Source organism: Typopeltis vanoorti, chromosome 2 (assembly GCF_054136105.1).
Source record: "Typopeltis vanoorti isolate ZY-2024b chromosome 2, IOZ_Tvanoo_1.0, whole genome shotgun sequence".
NCBI classification, from domain to species: domain Eukaryota; kingdom Metazoa; phylum Arthropoda; class Arachnida; order Uropygi; family Thelyphonidae; genus Typopeltis; species Typopeltis vanoorti.
Window position 1 is genome coordinate 80,510,525 of NC_143550.1, and position 26,646 is coordinate 80,537,170.

A 26,646-nucleotide genomic window follows, 5' to 3' on the forward strand; every position below is an offset into this window, starting at 1 on the left:
AGTTACATTTACTTCTTTCTTGAGTATTTTGTTTTATAATTATTATTATAATATACAGGTAACCCTTGTATAACGCGGATGTTAGGTTCCATAGAAATGCCACGTTATATAAATCGCATTATGCATGACTTAGATCACATAGAAAAGTAGGGTTAGGTTCCGAAATCGATTTTTTTTTAACTATATAAACAACAATGATATAGCCAACAAAAACAATATTTTTATTTAATTCAGGTAATTCATGTAAGTTAAGAAAACATAAACTATGAGACAAATACATAGTCGATTGGTAGAGCCTCTGCTACTAATGGCTCAGTTAAGTAAGTTTGAGCGCGGTTAGTAGTTGGAAGGGGGCCAATCGTTCGATGCTGTCGGCACACTCTCCCTAGATGAGTCTTTGGACTCCCTGGAGGTGTCAAAATAATAATAATAATAATAATAATAAAATTATAAAAATAACAAATTGTACATGAATTTCATTGCACGTAATGCATAAATGTTTCAGACACAGTAAAATAAAACGTATATTTTAATCGTCATCATTGTCTTCAGAAATAACATTTCATCGATGTTCTTTAAGTGGCCAGAGGTTGTCACCACTTGGAATCTCTTGGACATCATTTGTTATAATTCTCATTGCCTACTTCAGCTGGTTTAGTTATCAAGAAGATTCTGATTTAGCAGAATCTTCGACAGAACTTTCCCCCCCATTTGGTTTGCTGCCATCTATTAATTGTACCAGTTCCTCTTCATTTAAATCTGTTTCTCCATTAATTAATTCACTAATTTCATTTCAACCATATCGCAAAAACCCTCTCCGCCAAAAATGTGTGCAACGTTTATCATACGACGTAGCTCGGCATCCACTGGAGGTACGAAATTTTGCTCCAGAACGGCTTCAGGCCATATTTTTTTCCAGCAAGCATTCAGCGTAGAGGGTTGTAATTCCATAATGGACAGAGAAATAATTTTCACACAATTCATATTGAAAACTCTTTCCACGCTTGAGGCAGTGTCATGTTTGGATTAGATTCCATTTTTTCAAAAATTAATTGGAATGTTCGCCGAATGTAATATGACTTAAATGTTGATATTATTCCTTGATCGAGTGGGTGAATAAGTGAAGTAGTATTAGGCAGCAAAAAAGTTATTTTAATATTCGGATGTCTTCAATTTATTGGATGGCCTGGTGCGATATCTAAAATTAGTTGAATTTTGAAGTCCATATTCTTTTTCTTTGTGTAACTTTCTACATCAAGTACAAAACACTTGAAAAATCAATTTTCAAACATGCTAGCTGTAACCCATGCCTTTTTGTTGGCCCGCCAATAAACAGGTAGGGTGGACTTGTCAAGCCCCTTTCATCACACGAGGATTTGCGAATCGGTTAATAAACATTAGTTTTGTCATGTAATCACCTGATGCAATACTACAAAACAGTAGAGTAATTCTATCTTTGGAAACTTTGAATCCAGGAGCTGATCTTTCATTTTTCGAAATATAGGTGCATTTTGGCATTTTTTCCAATATAACCCCGATTCATCTGCATTGTACATCCTGGTCTGCACTATAACCACCTTTTTCAATGATTTTTAAAAGTTCTGCTGGGTATTTCCGGGCAGCTTCAACATCTGCTGATGCTGATTCTCCCTGGATTTTAAGATTATATAAAGAAAACCACTTTTTAAAGTTTTCGAAACAACCCTTACTGGTGCAAAATCCATGCTGAGAGATTTCTTCTGAAGAATATTGATCAAGTTCTTTTAAATGTTTATAAACTTTGAGAGTTTTTTGCTTAATAAGGTGTCCATCCAAAGGAATTTTCTTTTGAGTGCAATCTTCTATCCAAATCATTAGACATTTCTCCATTTTTTTCATTAGAATACCGCACTTGGATTTTCAATCCAAGATTTTAATTTTTTCTTCGAAATAAATGAATTTCCTCCCCTTTCGTTCCAATTTTAGTGGCCATTACAATAAAAATAAACTTTTACATAAAAATAAAAAGCATTACATATGTAACTCACCAGAAAATAAACTGCTCATCTTGAAAATATCACACTTATGATTTTTAATGCGCTTTCCTGGCAGAAAACAAAGACAATTTCCAACAATAAACACTTTATACAGCAAACCCTAGATGGCGAACCTCTGGCACAAGTGCCAGAGGTAACACATCTGAGAATTTTGCTGGACATCGACAATTTACAGGTGATATCCTTTTTATATGCTTATAAATTATTTAACTTTTTTTTTTAATTATTACAATACGTACAAGTTGAATTTTGTTTTACATGAGAGAGCAGCTATAAAGACATGCAAATAAACTTTTACATTAAAAAAAGCATTACATATGTACGTAACTCACCAGAAAATAAATTGCTCAGCTTGAGAATAACAAGTGTTGAGCTGAAATGCTAATTCTCTTCAACTGAATTCCATAACATCTGAAACTGTCATAACAACATTCACTATTAGTTTTAACACATGCACGACAGGGTGTCATTTATCGTTCCTGCAGAACTTCTCATTACCGACTGGCTCAACTCACACAAAAGTTCAATTTTATGGCTGCTTGTTTGCGTTTGAGGTGGCAGGCGAACTCACACACCCATTATATGGCATGTTTCAATTCTTGGTAGAATTTTATTTTAAGTTAGCCTTTGTGATTCTGTCATAATGGCATCGAGAATTTCAAATGCAATAAAACAAATACATTTCATAATTGAAAAATTGGACAATAGTTTTTAGTTAGATACCGTGTTTCAGTACAACATATGGTTTTGCTTGAGTCTATGCAGCATAGTTTCTGTGAGAGGGGACACATTATTATTATTATTATGGGCAACTCCAGGGAGTCCTTAGACTCATTGAGGGAGGCCCCAAATCATGTTCATCACAACTATTCGACATTCACATGGTATCTATCATACCTTGCCTTAAACTCATTCACTGTCACAGCACCCACTGCAGACTCTGGCAGCTTATTCCACTCATTCAGCAGTGTAAAAGTAAAGAATCCAGCTCTAACACCCTTACTAACTACACTCTTGCCCAGCTTCCATGGATGTCCCCTAGTCCTCCCACCACCAGCCCTGTTCTCAAAAATATCTTCTAAATTAATCTTATAGAAACCCTTCAGTAATTTGAATGTCTCAATCATATCTCCCTCCTCCACCTATCAACCAATTTCTGCACCCCACAAATCCTCAACCTGTTCTCATAAGGTTCATTCCACAGACCTGCTATCATCTTGGCCACTCGCCTCTGGATCCTCTCAACCTCTTCCCCATCAAGAAGAAACCTAGGTGACCAAATCTGGGCACAGTAGTCGAGATGGGGTCTTATCAAGTCTTGATACAAAGGAACAATAACATGCTTGTCTCTGCTCGTCAAAGTATTCTTCGGCAACCAAGTGATTTGATGAGCTGATTTAGCCACTTTTGCAATGTGCCCCCTAAACTTCATCTCCCTATCTACCAACACTCCCAAGTCCCTGGCCTCATCAATCTCCTGGAGTACAGTTCCACCACTGTAGTAAACTGCTGCTAATCTTTTCATCCCAAAATGTATAACCTTACATTTTGCCACATTAAATTGACATCCATTCTCCTTAGCCCAGACCTCCAATCTATCCAGATCATCCTGCAAAATTTTGACATCACCTGCATTCACTATTGCCCTACCCAACTTTGCATCATCCACAAACAAATGAACTGTTCCTCTCAGATCCTTTCCTATATCATTAATGAACAAATTAAACAGCAGTGGTCCAAGAACAAATCCTTGTGGCACACCACTAGTCACAGGCCGTCTTTTGGACTCTACTCCTGAATAAACCACTCTCTGATATCTCTCTGTCAACCACCCTCCTATCCATCCCATATGCTGCATTTTACTGATTAGAATTCCATGTGGTATCCTGTCACATGATTCATTAGTTAGCACCATTTTTATTCCAGCTGTCTTTAATTGAGAATTACACAAAGTGCAAAAGCCTCTGTACACTACCTTATTCAGGGATACAATAAAACTAAATTCCATACTTATAACTACTTGCTTGATACAGGCAGACACAAATTTAACAGAGATAAAAATTTGATTTTTAACTCCCACAGTGAAAAATATATGAAAAAATAATAATAAAGGGTTACTAGACATTGTAGATTGTGTTTTATCGAAACTGCATTGAATAAGGTTACTACAATTTGTAGACCGCATTGTATAAGTACTGCATTATACGAGGGTTACCTGTATATTTATAACCCCACAATATGAATAAGAAAAAACCACTGACTCAAGAAGAACTTGAGTACTACACTAATCTTAGTGAGTCAGAATTTGATGAGATTTTTGCCGAGGATGATTACGACAGTAGCGATTATGAACCTTCTGAGGATTCAAGTGAGGATAGCAAAGATGAAGTCGTCCCCGAGCCAGAAGCGATGTGTGTGTAAATTCGTCAGTAGTGAATCAAACTTAGTCACTTTATTTTCCAAGAGAACGTTGGTTTGAAATTGGACACAACAGATTTTACAGTACAAATGTTGGTTGACTTATTTTTTCAGAAGAGTCTCTTGCATTACTTGTTGAACAAACTAATTTATATGCTGAGCAAGAAATTGCAAAATTTCCACGAGTAAGAAAATCTCACAGGGTATCACAATGGAAGGACATCAGCATCGCAGAAATGAAAGTTTTTATTGGACTTTTATTACAAATGTGCCCTTGTTCTTTTCCAAAAATAGAGCATTACTGGAGTAGAAACCCACTTTATTACATAATGTTTTGGCTATCACATATGAGTCAAAATAGATTCCAGTTATTATTGCATTATTTTCACTTCGCTGATAACTCAGTACTATCTTCCGACAAACTATATGAGATAAGACCGATATTGAATGATTTTAATGTTATGCGCCAAAACTACTTACCAGATAAAAATATCTGTATCAAAGAATCAGCGATGCTATGGCATGGAAGATTCCACCAGTATATACAAAATAAAAAACACAAATACGGAATCAAACTTTTTGAACTGTGTGAGTCCAATGGTCTTGTTATGAAAATAAAAATTTACTCCGGTAAATCTGAAGAAACTGACCATAATTTGGGTCACACTACTGAAGTTGTTTTGCACTTACTGGAGGAATATCTCGATAAGGGGTACATATTATATATGGATAATTTTTATAATTCTGTTAATCTTACGAAATTTTTGACTGCAAGAAAAACATGTGTGGAACACTACATAATAACAGAAAGGGAAATCCATATAGGTGGTAAATCAAAAATTGAAAAAAGGGGAGGTTTTTTGGCAGCAAAATGGTCCTGCTATAGTATGTAAATTATTATTATTTGACACCTCCAGGGAGTCCAAAGACTCATCGAGGGAGAGTGTGCCAACAGCATCGAATGATTGGTCCCCTCCCAACTACTAACAGCGCTCAAACTTACTTAACTGAGCCATTAGTAGCAGAGGCTCTACCAGTCGACCAACCTTTGCCGGCAAATGGGAATGGAAAGACAAATGAGAAGTACTCTGTATTTCTAACATGCATGTTGTTGAAATGGTAGAAGTGTCCAACATCAATGGAAAATTTTCAATGAAACCAACCATAATTCGAGATTATAATAAGGGAATGTCCTGCATTGACCGATCAGATCAAATGCTGTCGTACTACTCAGCTCTAAGAAAGACCATTAGATAGCTGAAAAAAATTGCATTACATATTATATTATAGAAATATATAGTGATACCTTGGCTAACGAGTGACCCTGCTAACGAATTTTTCAGCTAACGAAGATTTTTTCACTGTTTTTCGGACTCGACTAACGAATGTTTTAGTGGATGCGCATGCTAACAGAAAGCAGCAAAAATGAATGGTCTGGCCATTCCAGGAGCTTATCTTTTCCATCTGTATGTGTGTGAGACAAAGAAATGAGCTGACCGCATCACATAGGGGAGACCCACCAACCTGACAGGGTTGTTTACGTTCAAGACAGCGAGAAGTGAGACTCTTATACCAGTGTCAGTAACAGAAGATCTTGAAAAGTTGAAAAAGCAACTGAATCAGGAAAGGGACAAGGAAGATAAAGAGTGCTCATCAGAGGAGGAGGACAGCAATAAAAAGAGAAGAATGCCAACAGGTGACATTAAAAAAATGCTGCACAACTGGGAAGAGTTTCAGTCTTTGGCTACAAAGCGGCATCCCAACAAAGCTGAAATGAACAGACTTTGTGCCTTGATTGAAGACAAGTGTCTGAATCACTTTAAAAACATTCTAAAAAAAAGAGAAGTTCAATCAACTTTGGATAGATTTTTTGACTTCTCCTTTAGCAAAGAGACAGAGGCCTGCTACTGAAGAAGAGGAGACTTACCTTGAATAAACTTTGAAAATTTGGAAGAAGAATAGTAAAAACGTTGTGTACATATTTTCAGTTTAATAAAGCGTATATAATAGTGTAAAGATCGTCATTTTTTCATTCTACTTTCCATTCTTTTCATCTAATTGGGTAGCTGTTCATCTCAGCCTTTGGTGAGTTTTTGCCCTTTTATAGTGTGCTTTTTATTATTTATAAAACTTATCTTTAAATATTAGGCAGCATCCAGAACGAATTAAATGATTTTCTATAGAAATCTATGGGAAATCACGTTTTGGCTAACGAATGTAATTCCAGAACAAATTACTTCGTTAGCTGAGGTATCACTGTATATACATAATGCATTCAAATTTTTTCATAAAATAACTAATTCTAACATAAAACTTATAAAATTTAGAGAAGCATTCGTCGAAGCATTGATTGAAAAAGAGATTCTACCAGTTTTAAAGAAAGTTAGATCGGAAGAAGTTCATTATTTAGAGAGTATCCCACCTACTGAAAAAAAACTGCATCCGACAAAGCCATGTCGAATTTGTACCCAAGCTAAAAAACGACGAGAAAAGCATTATTATTGTCCAGCTTGCGAAGAGAAGCCAGAACTTTGTGTGGAAGGTTGTTTTAAAAAATATCACAAAAAATAAAATTGTTCTATTTTCACTGTATGAATAAATTTTCTGTTCAATATGCCAGCCTTGATTTTTTGTTCTCTTCCCAGAAGCCAACTATCCTTAGTTGCACTTATATACTATGAATATACTTGCAGCTGCACAAAAAAAGGCAAGTCCAGCAACTACGAGATAATTTGTAGTCAGCCCTCTCAGCCAGATCATCTACTACGAATTATCTCGTAGTTGGCAGTTAATGTGTTAAGCACCCATACTGGACAATCCAGATCATTCAAGAATTCCACAATAGTAAGACATTTTAGTCAGTTTTCATATTGTTTTTCTGCTGTCTGATGCTCAAATCAACAACAACCATGGATTCAATGCCTATAAGCGTCTAATGCCATCTTAATATGATTCTTCCATTGCATTTTATTGTGTGCAAGATGACTCAGTTTGTGTACAGAGTTTTCACACCATTTGACAATGTCATCATCCCATCCTCTGTTTGGTCTTCCTCTTTTGTTCTTTCCTTCAGTCATCCCAAAAAAGACATTTCAGTATGAAATATGTCCACCCCAAACTGCGATACAGCCCTCACAATGCTTAGTACCAAATGATTCAGTAAATAAATCACTTGGTACTAAGTGATTCATTTACTGAGCCATCTTAAGCAAAATGGCCCACTCTTCCAAGCAAGGAAAAGGCCTTGTTTGTTTTTGAGCAGCAGTGCATCTACTTATTGCATCCCGAACGTGGGGTTGAGATCTGTGGAGTGTGCTGGCCACTTGATTCAATTACTATCCTCAGTCTCCAGAAGTATTTTCACTGCTCATATACGATGTGGTGTGGCAGTGTCATCCATAGAAATGAATTCTTTGCCTCGAGCACCATGGAACCATCAAACATGACATGATGTTGAAGAACTTCGTTGCAATATTGTTCACCGGTCATAATCTCTTTTTCCAACACTTATAGCTTGGTATGTTAAGCATAATGCCTCCCCAAACAATGACCCCCAATGTCTATCCCTTTCAAGAACATTCTCGTGACTGTAAGGCAGTACCACTTTCACGCCAGATTAAGTGTCGTCTAGAATCGGAGCAAAGACTAAAATGACTCATCTGTAAAGAGTACATTAGCCCATTGGTGTCTTCAATTTTTATGGATACATCACCACTGAAAATATGCTCTACGATGAGCTGTGGATAAAGGGATGCAGACTGCAGGCCTTCAAGGATATAGGCCTACTTGTTGCAGGCATCTTGCCACAGTTTGTCGAGATATCTACATACCTGTGCATGAATGGAGCCGAATTGCAAGCTGAACTGCCATTGTATGGCGATGACATTTTGCTGTTATAATCAAAAATCTGTCTTCTTGCGCCCTCTCAACAAACATCTGGAAGAACGCATTCCATTGGTTTAAAATGCTGCCCAGAGCCTGGATACAACGTGAGATTTCACACTCTATGGGAATATCAGTAATTCTGCAGCCTTCTTCAAACTTTCTAATAATTCTTCCCTACATGAAATCATCTAGATCAGGGCTGTCCAAAGCACTGCCCATGGGCCACATGCAGCCCACCTATGGGTTTTGATTTTTACAAACGAAAAAAATAAAATAATTTCGATCGAATGGGTATTAGATATTTTACTTCTATCGCTAATCAATAATCTCAATGTTGGTAATTTTATTTGGTGTTTTTACATCACTATATACCCACTTGTTTTTCAAATATTAGATATGTCAATGAAGCATTCTTGCACTGTTTTGTTCCAACTCACATGCTCCAGACGCTTAGTGCACAGTTAGTGTTGTTCATTTGTTCAGCTTTTGAGGTTGTGTCGCTGCTGTTCACCAAATTACTAGATACGCATTGTGATGCAGCCCTCGGATTACCTAAGGCTGGACAGCCCTGATCCAGATGATGTCTTTGAAACCTTACAGGACATCCAAGTTTGCAACTTTATTCCTTCATGAAAAGAGCGTCCTTCAAACACAATTCACTTAGTGAAGCCTTTTGCCTTTTATCCTGTTGAGTGCTACCACGTGACCCCTTTGCACATGATTTGAAATTTTGAATGTGTACCCACTTTCTACTCAAAATTGTCATTTATACAAATTTCCACGGACTGGTTTGTCAGAATTTATGGTTGTAATCTTCAGAAATAGTGTTTGTTTTTAGGTTTTGGACACCATTGTATAAACACCTTGTCAAAGAAAGTTGTAAAGTCCTTGTACATCACCCTAATCTGGATCAGAATAACTGTCTCTTTCCCAATTCTTCCACTAGTTTGGGAGAGTCTCATCTTATGTAAATATGAAAAATAGTTTGTTTGTTTGTTTTAAATATCATTTCTCTACATGTGGCAATCAATTTAATTAGTAAACCAGTTGTTGTAATACCTTGTATTCCTGTTATTTGAATTGTTTGTCGTTTGTATGCAATGATGACATACTATTAATTTCAGTACAAAATATCTGTGCTTTTCATCAAAGTTTGTTATCTACTAAAATAAAGAGCCAAGAGGCTTCAGTTCAGCAATGTAAAAAGTTCACTTATGAAAAATACATCTCTCTGGCATTTCAAGTTCCTCAGTACTGAATGAGAGTTTTTGCTCTCTTAAGGTTTCTACCTGATCTCTGAGGAGAACCGACCAGTTCGAAACAGCTGTCAGTTCAGTGAAACCTTATCAAAATGGACTAATAAAAGGCAAATATATAGACACTTGGGCAGCTCCTGTGTCTTCTATGTGGTCCAAACTAAGGCTACTCGTGAATGCAGGGGATGAAATTCCCATAAGCTCTTTGGTCAACTTACCTTACAAAACTTTCATAGTTTCTATATTCGGCTTTGAAATAATGCTGGATCTAATATCCACTTGAGTTATATAGTTTATTACTTTGATTATTGTTTTTTTTTTTCACATTATTTTATCATGTTCCCTTTTTTTTTTTTTTTTTACCTATTAGCTAGTTTTTGAATCCCAAAGACCAATCTATCTTCTTAAGGAGCATTAATTCTATCTTCCTCTCTTAGTCAGCCTTGTCCATTATAACTACATATCGAAAGGCTTAGGTGTTGTTGATTATTCATATTAGTGTTTCACAGCAAGAGATGAAAAATGAATTTATTGAACTTTCTAATATTTCACTGGTTTTCTGCGCAGCGCCACCAGATCACAAATTACAACTGTGACAAGCACTACACCAAATAGAAACAGTTCAATTTGTAACTTCATAGGGTGCCTTGTTAGGACTCTCTCTCTCTCTCTCTCTCTCTCTCTCTCTCCTTCCCCCCCCCCCAGATCTTTAGCAAATGAATGCAACCATACTTGTTGTGGTTGCATTAATTTTCTAAAGATGGTGATGTCTAGTCATTATAAGACCAGATAACCTGACATCTCCAAATTAATTTGCTTTCACTTTCATTAAAATAAAAGAACCATATATCTATTTCAAAAGTGGATAAAGGAAAAGGTGTAGCTGTAATGTTCATATTAGTACTTCACAGTATAAACAACATAGAGATGAAAAAATAAATTTATTTATTGAACTTATTAATATTTCACTGGTTTTCTATTCAGCATCATCAGAGCACAGATTATAACAAGTACAAATTGTGACAATTGCTACACTAAACATTATAAACAATTCAATTTGTAACTGACAAGGTGCCCTCTATGGGCCAGTTAACCATAAAGTTAATTTGGAGAAGCTGATCAGGCTATCTGGTTTTATAATTCTATCTGGTTCCATCTTTAATTGGTAAACCAGCGGTTGTATTTACCTTGCATTCCTGTTCTTTGAATTGCTTTGTTTCCACACAGATGATGCGCTCTTAATTTCAGTGGAACTATCTGTGCCTTCTATTAAAGTTTATTACTCTGTTTATTGTGTTTTTTTTTTCATTGTTTGATCATTATGCCACAGGTATCTTTGAATATTAGGGAACATGATAGACATGTAAGTTATTAAAGGAGTTTTATATGATTCACACAGAAGACTTTCTTTCCAAACATTTCAGGAAAGAAAAAGAACAAGGAGTCAGCCTTGGAAATTATAAGAGTGTCGTTAGCACAGAGTTAGGACTAGATTTTATGTGACTGACACAGAAGACTTTTTTCCCAAACATTTCAGGAAAGGAAGAGAACAAGGAGTTTGAATTATTATTATTATTATTATTATCATCATCATACGTATCAAGGATTTAGGCCTAGTATGGCCTGTTCCGGCCTTAGAAGTCATCGTTGAATCGTTTAAGAGGACGTCCTGGTTTTCTTTTTCCTAATGGCTTGTTTTGGTAATCTTTCTGTTTTCATTCTTTGAACGTGTTCCATCCATCTATGATTATATTTTTTAATTTTTTCAATTACTGGTTCTTGGTTTAATTCTTTCATAATATCTTCGTTTCTTTTGTGATCAAATAGGGCATACTTTGCAGTTTTTCTCATAAACATTTTTCTCGTTATTATTATTATTATTACCCCAAGACCTCATGGAGTCAAAGACTCATCTGGGAGATCCTTTTATCACACACACAATCACATCATACCATGTCTTAAACACACTCAAACTCCTTGCAGACACCTCTCAATCAAGGCATTCCAATCATTTACAACTCGGCATGAAAAAAACCTGCCACTCACTCCCCAACTCACACCCTCTTTATACAGTTTCCAGGGATGACCTCTGGTTCTCCCCTGATCTCCCACTATTCTCTGTAGAACTTCTCCACCATTGATCTTATAACAACCCCTTACCAACTTGTAGGTCTCTATCATAGCTCCCCTCTTTCTCCTGTCCACCAGACTCTGCAAATTACATCTTCTCAATCTTTCCTCATACTCGACATTCCAAAGGTCAGAAACTACCTTAGTCAGTCAACTGTGGACCCTTTCCAACATCTTTTCTTCCTTCTGAAAACCCGGTGACCAAATCTGGGCACAATAGTCCATGTGTGGCCTAATCAAATCCTTATATAACGGAACAAGAATCTCCCTACTTCTACACGTCAGTGTCCTCCGCATCATTCCCAGAAGCCTTTGTGTTGTCTTCACAATTTTGGCATTGTGTCCCCTAAATTTTAGATCCTTATCCACTATCACCCCCAGATCTCCTATTTCCTCTACCTCCAACAATATATTCTCACCAAGCATAAATTCTGCATCCCATCTTTGTTTTCCAAATTTTAAAACCTCACATTTTGCAACATTGAACTCACATCCCCTTTTCCGTGCCCAATCACTCAATTTATTCAAGTCTTCTTGCAAGGCCACAACATCCTCACTACTCTTTATGGTTCGTCCCAACTTTGCATCATCTGTAAACAATTGAATATCTCCATTCAAATCTTTGCCAATATCATTAATATACAAGTTAAACAGTTATGGCTCTAAAACAGCCCCTGAGGCACTCCACTAGTGACTTTCCTTTTCCTAGATATCGCACCCCCATACACAACTTGTTGATACTATCAGATAGCCAGTCTCCAATCCAATGCACTAATCTAATATCCAACCCCATCTGCTCTAGTTTGACTGTCAACTTATCATGAGGTACTCTATCAAAAGCCTTTGCAAAATCCTAGTATATTACTGTATCCTTCTCCTCTGTCCAAGGAAGCAGTCACTTTATTGTAATAAGTAAGTAGATTTCTAAAACATGACCTCCCTTTAGCAAATCCATGCCGTCCATTAAAGATAATACCATTGTTTTCAAACCAACTCTAGATCCTAGTTCTCACAAGCTTCTCCAACAACTTAACCACAACACCTGACACATAGATAGGCCTATAGTTTGATGCTTGAGTTTGATTACCTCCTTTATGAAGTGGCACAATCTTGCCCTCCTTCCACTCCTTAGGAACTTGACCAAATGCAAGATTTGTATTAAAAAAAATGTCAAGGCAGGTATCAACTCCCTGGCACATTCCTTCAGAATACGTGTTGATATATTATCAAGTCCCACAGCCTTATTTACATCTAATTTACTCAACTCCAACACCTCTTGCTCACTTACAGTCAGTCTCTCCTCCCCATCATCAACTGCTCTCAATCTCTCCATGAAGTCACATTCACAAGATTGAAAGACCTTTATGAATTGCTCATTAAGTATCTCCACCACACATTCTGCAACAGCTGTTTTATACCATTTTCTCCTATCACTATCATCCTTCCATAATCATTCTTTCTTTTGCTGGCTACATATCGAAAGAACTCCCTAGGATTCTTTTTGGCTTCATTAGCTAACTGCTGTTCATACCTCTCTTTAGCTACTCTCACCAACCAAGTCACCCTCCTTGCCTGGTCTTTGTAGACCTCATAAAATTGGTTATTTCCACTTCTCTTATGCTTTCTCCACACAATGCCCTTTTTCTCTGTATCGAATTAGCCTTGGAAATTATAAGAATGTGGTTAGCACAGAGTTAGGATTAGATTTTTAGTTTTAATGGTGATGACTGGGTAGAACTGATTGCCACAGTTGGTTGTGACTACTTTGTTAAGAAAGGAATTCAAGAAGCACTCTGGTAGGTATTGTGTGAACAATGGTTAGAATGTATATTCCATGAAGAGTCTTTGACTCCATGGAGATGCTTGAGAAATAATAATAAAAACAGCCTCTATATTATAAGTAGTCTTATCATGTAGATACTTAATGTGCAAACTCTGTTTGCTTATGCTTGGGGGGGTAAAGGATTTTGAAGCAAGAATATAATTTCTTATCTCTTATAATTTACTTCATGACCATGCAAAAATACTTTTCTACAAATACAAAGATGGTGAACCATCAGTATGAGATAAGGTACGGCAGGTATTGTTCCTGTTAGATTACTTCCTTTCTATTTAGTTCCCCCCCTCCTCTAAATGTGTGAAATTTGTAATAATAATAACAATAATAATTATAATATATTTATCCATTATTCATTACCATATATATATATATATATATAGTTTACCAGTTTCAGTAAATAGCTTGAACTCATGTGCCCCACCAGCACTGCAAAACCCACAATTTGAGACACCTATCCTGTTTGTAACAGGTTTTAATCTGTACCACATTTTCATTATACAAGTGCGTGTAATTCTTATTCTCAACAAATGAACCTGAACTGAAACTGAACAAATCTATACTAGAAACAGGATAAAGTCAATTTCACTGTTTATATTTTGATCACTGTGTGACAACTTAAAGGAAAAATTATGGAAGGATAACTTTAACAAGAGCTATTGTTAGGGAGGTAACAGAACGAGATGAAATGGTTGAGGTTTTAAGTGATTATTTTGTAAAAGCGTAATATTTCTACCATCTATCTAGAATCACCTTCACTGGATGAAGAAGCTCAGGTGTATGAGGACGAGGTATTAGAGCTGTTGCACAAACTGAATAAGAATTCAGCAATAGGGACTGATGAATATCAGCACGTGTACTAAAAGAGTGTTCAGCAGAACTCACTATTCCTTTGACCAGGCTGTTTAATATGAGTCTCAGAACAGGGAAGATTCTGCAGGAATGGGAGGAATGTATGGTAATTCCATTGCACAAGGGTGGTGCAAGACCAATGTATCCAATTTATGCAACATGGGTTTACTATGGGAAGGTCATGTTTTAACAACTTGCTCACATTCTATAATACTTTTTTTGACAGCATACAGCATGGAATACTGTTGCATAAATTGGAGACTATGGGATTGGATTATAAAATATTGACATGGATAAGAGGATGGCTTCCTGACATATCAAAAAGTAGTGTATTTGGGGGGTGGTGAATCCGCAAGATTCAAGGTAACCAGTGGTGTACCACAAGGATCAGTGCTTGGTCCACTGTTATTCAATCTGTACATTAATGATATTGGGAATGATTTGACAAGTGACACACAGCTATTTGCTGATGATGCAAAGATAGGTAGGGTAATCAGGAATGCTTCTGTTCTACAGTACTTGCAGAATGATTTGAATTGGCTAGGATTGTGGGCATTGGAAAATGGATGGATGTCAGTAAATGTAAAGTCATTCACTTCGGCGTGATTAGATATCTAATGTCGTATTATATTGGTAGGTTATGCTAGAAGAAACTGATCAAGCTAGGGATCTTGGAGTGTTAGTAGATAGGAAGATGAAATTCAGGGGCCATGTAGCGAAGATTGCAAATACAACTTAAAAGATAATTGCAATGCTGAAACGAATGTTCACATATAAAGATAAGGATGTCAATTTGTCTCTTTACAAGGACGTGATAAGACCTCACTTGACTATTATGCTCAGGTCTGGTCTCCTGGTTTCTGTTGTGATTCTGATATATATTGGAGAAAGTGAAAGGAGAGTGTTAAAAATGATATCAGGATTGTGGAATACTGATTATGAAGACAGATTGAGAATTTGTAGACTGCAGACACTAGCAAACAGGAGAAAGAGGGGGTGATATGATTGAGACTTACAAACTTCTGAGAGTTTGTAACTGAAGTTACAAACTTCTGTCATACAGGATTTCAGTAGATGGAATTTTTTTTTTCAATTTATGGAGGGTGGGGAAAGGACAAGAGGGCATCCTTGGAAGCTGAGAATGAATGTTGCTAAGAAGAGGGTGAGGGCTGGATTTTTCTCTCATAGGGTGGTGTGTGATTGGAATGGATTGCCATTGGATGTTGTGAGTGCAAGCAGTGTGAATGAATTCAAGAATAAATATGATAGCTGGTGCATGTAATACGTTGCCTCCCTCGATGAGTTCTTGGAGGTCTCTCTTAATAATAATAATGTAGAAGTATTATAATTCCTGTTGCAACAAACAAATGTGAGAACAGAGATAAATCATTTTGGAGTGTTTATCAATGCACAACATTAATGTACATACATCCATGAGATTTGATGTGGTGTCAGCTCATGTATTACAAGAATGTGCAAAGCAACTTGCAGCTCCTCTAACAAAGCCATTTCATATAAGTCTCAGCTTTGGGAAAGTGCCAAGGGAATGGAAAGAGGGTAAAATAATGAGTGGTTTGTAATTTGCACTCTCTCTGTCTTGGGCCTCCTTTATGAAATGGAACTATCTTGGGAGTGGTGGTTAAGGTAATTGACAAATTGGTTAAGAGAAAAATTCAGGAATAAGTCAATAGGAAAGGGATGCTGTAATGGGAGCAGCATGGTTTTATGCAGAGTTGGTCTTACCTTATTAATTTGCTCATTTCTTATAAAAATGTGTGCAAATTGAGTTGAATAACAGAAATGGGTAATCCCAAAGGCATCTGACAAAATATCACATAGATCACTATTACATAAATTAGAGCAAATGGAAATGAATAAGAAGTTGATTGCATAGATATGTGGGTGGCTGATTGACAGACAAAGTTTATGGGGGAGATATCAAAGTATATAGGAAAATTTAATTCAGGGAAAGGCGAATTGCTAGGGGTGTACCACAAGGCTCTGCATATGTGCTGCTGCTGCTATTTAATTAGTACATCAGTGATATAGAAGTGATTTAAAGGGAAATATCCAGTTGTTTCCTAAGGAAGCAAAATGCAGAGTGATAATAATAGCGTAGAAATCTTGCAGGATAATTTAAATAAACTGGCAATATGGACAAGGATAGCAGCTGATAATTTAGTGTGGCCAAGCATAATGTGATGTCCTTTGGGATAAGGAAATCAAAAGCTGTGTACCACATGATGGAATTAGACTGCAGGAAAAAGATAAGGACAGATGTTTGGGGTTGAATGTTGAGAGGCAGTTAAAGAGATCATATTGCAAAGGTAATCAGAATAGCTGATTTACCTGGATTTTGAAAACCACAATGACAAGCAGGGATAAGGAAGTTATTATTCCTCTTTTTAAGACTTTAATAAAGTTACATTTGGACTACTCTGCATTCACAGAATATGTCCACCTAGATTCCTTGGGGATGAGGAAATGGTGCTGTGTGGTTACAAAGGCTAGTTGTTTGATGAAAAAAAAGGTAAAGTTTGCTAAAAAAAAAAAAAAAAACAATCCCCCTTTAATTTAACAAACCTATGCTGACATTCATAGAGAATCATATTGTTATTAACCCAAATTCGAAATCCTGGCCTTCTCTCTGTGTAATTAGATACACAGACTGGCTTGGAGTGTGAAGAATGTTTTATCATTCCTTCATGAGCAGAACAATTTGGCCATCTTTCACTCCTTTGGGATCTTCACCATTGCAAGTTCTTGTTAAACAGATATATTAAGAGTGCTGTTAGCTCCTGGAACATTCTCTTAATACACACTAATATATATCACCAAGTCCTATTGCCTTATTAAAATCATTTACTTAATCCTTCGTGCATCTCCTGCTTGTTCACTGCTAATCATTTCTCCAAACTTTAATAAATGATTAATTGTGGGAAGCCTTGATCAAGTAACAACATATATATTCTATTGAATGTTGCTAGCTGATTGCCATTGGATGTTGTGAGTGCAATCAGCTAGCAACATTCAATAGAATATATATGTTGTTACTTGATCAAGGCTTCCCACAATAACTCTGTTGACTCCATGGAGGTTTATTATTATAATAATAATTATTATTTAATTTCTGTAATATCTTCCTATTCAATATGCAGAACTTCTTGAACTTTTTAGGTAACAATGTAATCTTAGGAAGCTCCCACTTATAAATTTGACTCTTTTTTTTTTCAGTGTCATTTTAAATATTTCACATAATTTCGTAGTTTTTAACGCTTTTTTATTTCATCGCCAACCAAATTACACATGAAATATCTTTAATTTATTATACAAATTTAGATTAGCTGAGGTTAAAAGAAAAAAGTATGAAGTCTGCTACAAATTTCTCTGAGTTGTATAACATTTAATATTTCTTTATAGATACGAGTAGTAAGTGCATTTCGTAGTGGATTGGAGTCTCGAAAAAATTCAACAGCTGAAGGCTTCCAGAGGATGTCAGTGAAACGACAAACCTCTGTGTCATTCCCAACAGCTTCAAGTAGCTCAAGTGCAGATGTCATCAAAGATATTAATAGCGATAAAAAAACTTCAGGACACAACGAGACACCAGTGTGAATGATCAGTACCTAAAGCAAAGTTCTAGTGAAAGAAGTTACTTCAATTAGATACATAGGCCTAGCCCAAACTATTGAAAATAGGCATCCGGAACATAACAAGTTTAAAGACTACTTTGATCAAGATGCAAAAGTGCTGTAAAATACAATATACCACAAGTTGAACTGTTGAAAGTTTAGGTTGGTAAGACTCTAGCTGGCTTCCAGCCTTTTAGCTGTTACAGGGAAATAGACTGTGATGTCATGTAGTTGCTAAGTTATTTTGTGTCTTTGTCTCAGGTCAGAGAGTTACTAAACTAATCCCGCTAAGTTATCTTACTCTAAATGCATTTTTCTCTCACAGAATGTAGGATTTGTTAGAGAATGGTTCATCACAGTCTCCAGTTTAACTGTCCAGAAACCTAGTCCAAACATAATGCACAATAGGCCTAGTTCTTGAGGAATAGACTTTACTTTTTACCAGTGCTTTCTCCTGATTGTTCCGTATGTGTGTGTATAAACATTTCATGACTTACACTTTCAATGAGTAGCATTTGCTAAAAAAAAAAAAAAAAAAAAAAAAAAAAGATGTCTAGACCTTGTTGTCTTTCCTCGCCATCTCACATGTAAACCTAGTCATGTAAGTAATGTAGATATTGAGAAACAACTAGCTGTGGAACTACTTCCCTACTCGAGCCAGGTGAGTGTTGTTGACCACAGCTTAACTCAGATATAGTGATAAGTTCCTCATATCTGTGTTGCTTCTTGTATTTGGTCATAAACTGTGGGCTATGGTTAGTGAAACTGCACAGACCTTGTTGCATTCTTACCATCTGAGAAATCCAACAGTCATCATAAATTATTACCTTCTCCTCCAAAAGAAAGAAAAAGAAAATAGCATTTCTTTTTCTGTACACTGCACTAAGTAAGAAGTAAATTCTTATGGCTTATCTTCTTTTAATATTATCTCGAATCTTAAACTAAACCCATCTTTTTCAAACTGCCTTTCAAGTATTACTGTCTGTCCAGTTAATGATTACTGAAAAAATGCAATAAATATGATGCAAATACTATTATAGCCACAGAGTTTATGACATGTTCTGCTCCATTTGTCATTTTCCCTACCATTAATTTTCATTACTTTCCAAACTACATCATGGAATATTTATGCCAAGAAACCATGGTGGGAAGGAATCGAGGTTATAGATAAGTGATACTAACACTCTATTGCATCTTCATTATTTGCATATATCCACTGTACATGAAATTGTCCTCATCAAATAATCATTTACCTTTACTCTAAATATAAGACACTTTGTTTTCTTCATGTTTTTTATGCCTTTATAGTAATGGAATGTTGATGACTATCAACCTTACTGTGGATTCTAATTTTATAACATTCTTTGCAACATCAAGTTGGGTGAAAATACCACACTTATCATTATACTTTGTATCATATTTATTTCTGTATTTTAATTCTTCCATCAGTTTGAGCTGAAGTGGAGTTTTTAAAACAAATAAAAGGCCTAAATACTTATATCATGTTTAATAGCCTTTCAGACATGACCCGTGCCAATTTTGTGTGTCTTTTACTTATATGTGCAATTTATTGCTAATAACTTAACAATTTTGGAATAGCATAAATTATCAAATGAAATGTATTATACTATAAAAAATTTATTATAAAAATAAGTTCATAAGCTTTATCAAATTCTTGTGTGCAGATCAGGATATCTTTATCTACTAGGATTAAGAAGGATCTCAAACCTTTACAAATATATCAGTATAAAAGTATTTAAAGTTAGAAATACGTGGCAGCTATGTATATACTGTGTATATGTATGTATGTATGTGTATATGTGTATATATATATATATATATATATATATATATATATATATATATATATATATATATATATATATAAAGCATAAATACACACACAGACACACACGCATACATGCAGTTTGATGATTTATGAAACTCCAGTTTCCTCCACATTTCTAGACCTTGTCTCATTGGTTTCAAAACCATCACGTGATGTTTGTATGTTGTTAACAGTCATATACCATCTTATGTTATTAATTTTTGAGTTTTTAGGTGATGTTCTTTTATACATATTGACTTGTTATGTGTGTTTGATTTTGACTATACTGTGTTTGTTTTTGGATGTTGTTTAATTTTTCAGGGATTATTAAGAAGCTGTCACGATTTTCTCAAAGTAGCCTGAGAAGTGTAATTACAAAAATTGAATTAGTGAATTTATGGCGACTGTATCTAGGAAAATAAGGTGCTAAAAGTCACAACTTACGAATATGGACATATGTGGCCTTGCAGCACCAAGGTGTGTATGTGTGTGTGTGCACAAGAGACAGTGTATATATATATATGTATATATAACTTTGTACAAATATGCATATATGTATACATATATCTGTGTGTGTGTGTGTGTGTGAGAGAGAGAGAGAGAGAGATTGAAACACTATTGTTGAATTTATCTGAGTTCAGACAGTGCCTAATTGTTACACAGTGTAAGCAAATGTTGGCATATCAAGATGCAAGTGATAAGTGCTTGTTACTGTGACAATCTGTCTGACCTGTGGTTATGTCAGCCTGGTGCCAACTTACACAGGACCATGCAGTTTACCAAATGACTATGGGAATGAAAAGTAGTATGAACTATTTACACTCAAAGCTGAAAGTTCAGAGCATTTTTCCACTGGACACATCACAAGTAATATGTTGGATAAGTGATAGATTTACCCATCTGCTGGTCATATGTATCACCCATATATTGTTCTACATTACGAAGACAGTGTGGTGTCTTGTGTGCAGCTTCTTGTTAATGTTGATGCAATAGCTAATAAATTCTATAGATTGTATGTTTTTGTTTCTTTTTCTCTTCACATAAGTGTTTATGAGATACTACTGGAATGAAAGAAGCCCAGAAAAATTTTGTATCAAGAAATTTTAGTAAAAATATAAAGACTGAAAAAGCTTTAAGTTAGCAGAATAACATTAAACTGACTTGGCTCCATAAAGCCTTTCATAATGCTTTCTTGAAAAACATAAAAAAAAAAAAAGTTGTCCTTAAATACATATGACTACAGTATATTCAAAAAAAGAATATTTAAATTGCTAACTTCACTAGTGTTTAAGAGAAAAATGTTTGCAGTCTGGAAACAGCTTCCTCATTTGTTATGAAGGTCTTTTGAACTATCTCTTTCCATTATTTTAGTTATTTCATGTGAAGGGCATCACATGGTTTTCTTTATGGATTTGTGCTTGCTAAGCAGAAAAGTCTTATATTCAAATATTTCAATGACTGGAGGAACCTTTCCCACATTTTTTTAAAATTTTTTTTAAGTTAATCAGTCTGATACTACAATGCACAATCAGCTTTCCGTGCATCAGTCCTCCAAAACATGTGTTCCAATATTGTTGCAGATATAAGGAATTTCCAATGCCTTTTCAGGCAAAGCTGAGTTAACCAGTTTCAGACAATGCAGAATTTTCATTCTGTAGTTTAGTCACTGTAGTTCAGTCAGTATAGACAAACCTCTTTGGTCGGAAAGATCTGAGTTCGATTTATGTCCATGACATGAGAAACCTTTCTGTGGTCTCTTTTGAATAAAGGTGAGTTAGCCAGTCTCATATGGAGGTAGAGAATTTTTTCCACCTGGAAACTTGTGTTTTTCATCCCTCAGAACAGGCAAACTGACCCTGTGAACTACAATCATAAATACTTGCCCTTAGGAGATGCAGCAGTAGAGTGACCAGCCAGCTGCATTAATTCATTGTAACCCCTAATTAGGGGACTCAACCCATCTAAGGGACGGATGAGAAGGGAAGGAAGAAGTTTGTCACGCTAGACATACAATTAATGGACATGGTTCCATTACAAATACATTTGAATATATTAATTTGATCATAATTTAGTCTGTCATTCTGGATGATACACTAAAGTCAGATCATGATTAGTTGCTGTAGAATTATTATTATTATTATCATTATCTAAGACTCCAGGGAGTCAAGGACTCCATGCCACTACATGTTCTGGCATTTTGTCTCGGGATCATACTGGAAGCACAAGGTTTTGTCACCCATCATTACTCTTGGAAACGTACTTATTTGCAGAAAGATCAGTCACAACTTGAAGCCACTGCTGCTTCTGTTCGTCTGTCATGATCTGAGGCACGAACTTCGCAGAAATCTTTCGCAATCCAATTCTTCAGTTAAAATTACCCTGACTGTTTCTCGATTCAATTGCAATTCATCAACCATTAATCACACACTTAATTGTCCATACCAAATCTCACAATCTGTGAATAGTGTGAGATTTGGTCTGGTCAAAAATGAGAGTGAGTCTGTCATTTTTGTTTTTGACTGCCCACTTCTGGGTTCGTCATTCACGTCTTCTTGCTCACCTTTGAATCTCTTGTGCCACTCAAAGACATTTGACTTTTTCAGGGCATCCACACCATATGCCACTTTCAACAGCTCCAACGTTTCAGTAGCAGTTTTGCCAATTTTCACACAAAATTTGATGTTAACATGCTACTCCAAATTTCGATCACACATTTTTACCCCAAAGTCTACACACAGATCTCTATTGTTTTTGCAATAGACAACAAGCTAATGGTTCTATAGGCTTGAGGTTTACGCATGAATTAGTTAAAACATGTACAAAGATGATTACTCGTGTGACTCCAATCAAATCACCAAATGGCAACACTACACGGCCTTCTGGGAATTAAATCGTCACACCTCGTAGATGCTTTTGCACTAACCAACTCATAGTTGTATTTATAAATGGGTGAGGAAATTTTATTACTGAAAACAACAGCACTGTTATTAAGAGTGTTCATCTTGAAGGATGATGCTTAAGATGTTTAAGAAATTATATTACTGTCTTATTTCGATAGAATGAAAAAAATCCATCTTTCAGAAACTTGTGAAATCTTTAAACACTACAAGTAAAATTTTCAGTCTCACCCATAAAGATTACACAAATGATTTTAATACAGGTCAAATGTGTTCATGTTCTCCTTAACACTTATTAAAATTGAAAATATGAAATTATACATAATAAATAAATATCTGTCTTGATATGAAACTTTCTTCTTTCCTTCTCTTGCAATTTATTTTCTTGGGCATCTCCATGAGGTCAAACACTTATCAGGGAAGACCCACACACACACACACACTATTCACACAGGATAGGATACTTCTCCTTAAACACATTTACCAATGATGTACTCACAACTGCATCTAGCAACCCATTTCATTAAGGTAAGGCCCATCCTTTAAAAACCCAAGTCTCTCCCAATAAAGTATCCCATTCCTTTTGACCCTTTCTGAATTATTAACCAACTTTTCCAATACCTTAACCACTGCTCATAGAATACTGACTGATCTCTAATTTGCTACCTCTGTTTTGGAGTCTCCCCTATGCAACAGAACTGTTTTTCTCTCTTTTCACTCCCATGGCACCTTCCCAGAGCTGAGACTTTAATTAATCTGCTTGGTCAGAGCTGCTAATTTCTTGGAACATTCTTGTAACACACAGGCTGATATCCTGCCAAATTCTGTTGCCATATTTACATTAAGGTTTGCAGTATCATAAGTTCCTCCAATTCATCTACCTCTTTTCTCACATCAGTCACTGTCACATTTACACTGCAGTATTTCTAACTGGATGGTACACTCTTGCAACAGTAATTCAATTATTTCATCTGCTTCTGTTTCTTCTCCACTATCAGTACAGATCAAGTCATCCTTAGATAGTCATTCTTACATTTTGTCATGTTGGTCGATTGGTGGACCCTCTGCTACTAATGGCTCACGAAAAAAGTTAAGCAAGTTTGAGCGTGGTTAGTAGTTGTAAGGGAGTCAATCATTCAGTGCTATTTGCACACTCTCCCTCGATGAGTGATTGGACTCCCTGGAGGTGTCACATAATAATAATAAAGAAAGAACTCTTTGGGTGTTAGCTTTGGCCTTATTTAACATACTGGTCATCCATCTTGCTTGCACTTTGTGCTGCTCCTGAGACTGCTGATCACTTTTTCTGTTTATATACTCTCTAACTTTTTTTTTCCTTTTTCTGCAACTCCTAGTTAATGATTTTATTACTCATCCATTAACTTCTAACTGATTTATCCTCCTGACTCTGGGTATACAATCTGATACTGTTTTCTTCAAACAACGTCCAGATTCTCCTCAGTATGTTATAATCACTTGCTTGGAATTCCACATAATATTCCTCATATAATGCTTTTTAATTGAAAATTCTATATGTTCAGCAATCTCCCAGGTCAAGACCATATGACTGCTCTTTCCATTCAGAGGTAATGTGTTACTATCAAGTTCTGTATGCTGTCACTCTCAAACTCCAGTTCCCTTCCTTTTCATGTTGTCTCAGGTAATTACCTCTTAGCACTATAAATTTCATTTTTTCCCTCTCTGTGATCATTCTTTCTTCCAATCTGTTTTCTCATAGTTGTAGTCCACCCCTCATAATAATTTCTCATCCTGCACTTGTTGTTCTAATTTGTCAATGCATGCCATCTTCATTCTCCCTTGTACTCCCTGGCCTATAACAGCAATCAACTATATATTTTATCCTGTTGGCATCTACCTCACACCAGACAGCCTGAAATGCACTGCACACCACATCCCTGTACTCCCAATATATCCCTACTCTGTTTGGTTCCAGTTCTACATTCATCAACAGAACCCTCTCCCTCTGTTCCCTCTGTCTGCTTTGTAAATACCTTCCCCTTTGCATTCTATCCTTATGACTTCCATTCTATTCTTATATCCATATATTAGTGAGACATGGATGGTCTTCACCATCCATGTCTCACTAATATTGTAACTTTTGGCCAAGTTGAACTAGCCAGTGCTAACACTATCCTTATTCCTAATGTTCCTGCCATTAGTATACATAAAATGCAGTGGAATCCCACAATCTCCCTCACACCTTGTGTAGATTATTCGACTCACTTTCAGAACTTGAAGAGCTATTCAGCATCATGTGATTGATCATTCTTCTACTCATTTACCTCTAGGTTGCATTCATTCACACTTGCCTGTGTACTCCCTAAATACTCTAGTTTCCCTGACTCTGAACTTCCAGATTCTCAATGAACAATACTTTCTTCTCAAGATAACAACTCTGAATCCGTTCAAATACAAATTATCTACAACTATGTATTGACTCATTTGCAATCATGTCCTTTCTTCTCAGCTCCCCTCAACAGCAGATTCACAATCTTTCTCCTCTCTCATTCCTTATTTGCTTGTATACCAACAGTCTTTCATACTTTCTTACATACTACACTTGTTACCTACTGAATCCATTTGTTGTCAGAATAATAATTTCTTTCACTTTCCCTCTCTGCTTCTTAACAGCAAAGCTAATGCCACACAGCACAAAGAGCCAATTACTGTAAGAGAACGGTTTCTGGCAATCACTGTTTTTATAACTACTGAAAATCAAGGTTCTTATTTGTCATGTTGCTCTGATCCTATTTGCCACCTTGCTTCAAACTCCAATGAAGAGCTGGCTGCCCTTTCTCTGCTTTCTAAACACCAGCTCCTTCCCCTCTCAGTTTCAGATGTACAAGATTTCTTGTTCTTACAACTTGTCATATTATGGACAAAATGGAAGATCTGTCATCATCTACCTTGCAAAATGCAAGAAATATATCTGCTACCAGAATTATGGTAGTCATATTTTGCAGACCATGCCTTGGACACCCTGCACAGAATCAAATGGGAAAAAACTAATATGCATCACTACAGTAAATACAAACTATATTTTGGAATCAACAGATTTTAAAAAACACTGAACTAAATAAATATGGTTGTGTGAAATTTCCCAAGATTATTATTATTATTATTGCATGACACTTCCAAGGAGTTTAAGGGCTATCTTGGGAGGGCACACTACTCCACTACACAACTCACTATCTTCTCTACTTAATCCTCCAACTATACAGTGACACTACTGCAATTAACATACAATGCCATATACTATCCATACTATCACCACCGATTATTTTTTGTCTGTAAATTGTGTTTGTTCTCATTGCCAATTTGCCTGTGTGCAGGATGAGAAGCCCGAGGTTCCAGGAGAAAAATCCTGCTACCTCTGTATGAGATTGGCTAACTCGGGGTTTCCCAAACTTCTTGCTAAAGTGGAGCCCTAAAGCAAGCAAAATTTTTTGCAGAGCCCTCACAACTCAATCTTTAAAATAAACATGAAAAAAAGGAAGAAATCAATAAACACTTACCATTTTACAATTTAGTGTTCTGTAAATTTAATCAATTTAAGTTCATTTTAATGACTACAGTGCAATTGTTGTTTTGAACTGCAGAGTTTTTCAAAGTCTGGTATGATGGACTTAACTTGTAGCATCATATCATTTTCTGCATTTAGCCTGTTTCTATATTTAGTTTTAGTAGCTGCATATAGTGAAAACGTCTTTTCACAGAGATATGTTGTTGGAAAATGATAACATATCTCTGTAAAAAGATATGTTGTTGGAAAAATGTATCAAAAACTTCAAAGCTTGAGCAGCAATTTCTGAGTAGTTCTCATATAAGTCAATCCAAAATGTTTCGCAGAGCCA

At 36.0% G+C, this 26,646-nt stretch overlaps 1 protein-coding gene across 2 annotated transcripts in view; it reads left to right on the forward strand.

The window, feature by feature from the left end:
- Positions 1-20,889, forward strand: part of PMCA (plasma membrane calcium-transporting ATPase 3) — a 1,392,263-nt gene extending 1,371,374 nt beyond the window's left edge. For both annotated transcript variants that reach the window (XM_090412079.1, XM_090412087.1), the window contains one exon: positions 17,835-20,889. In XM_090412079.1, coding sequence (XP_090268205.1) covers positions 17,835-18,029 — 195 coding nt within the window. In that variant the 3' untranslated portion in view covers positions 18,030-20,889. The remainder of the gene's footprint in view (positions 1-17,834) is intronic.
- The last annotated feature ends 5,757 nt before the right edge of the window (positions 20,890-26,646 follow it).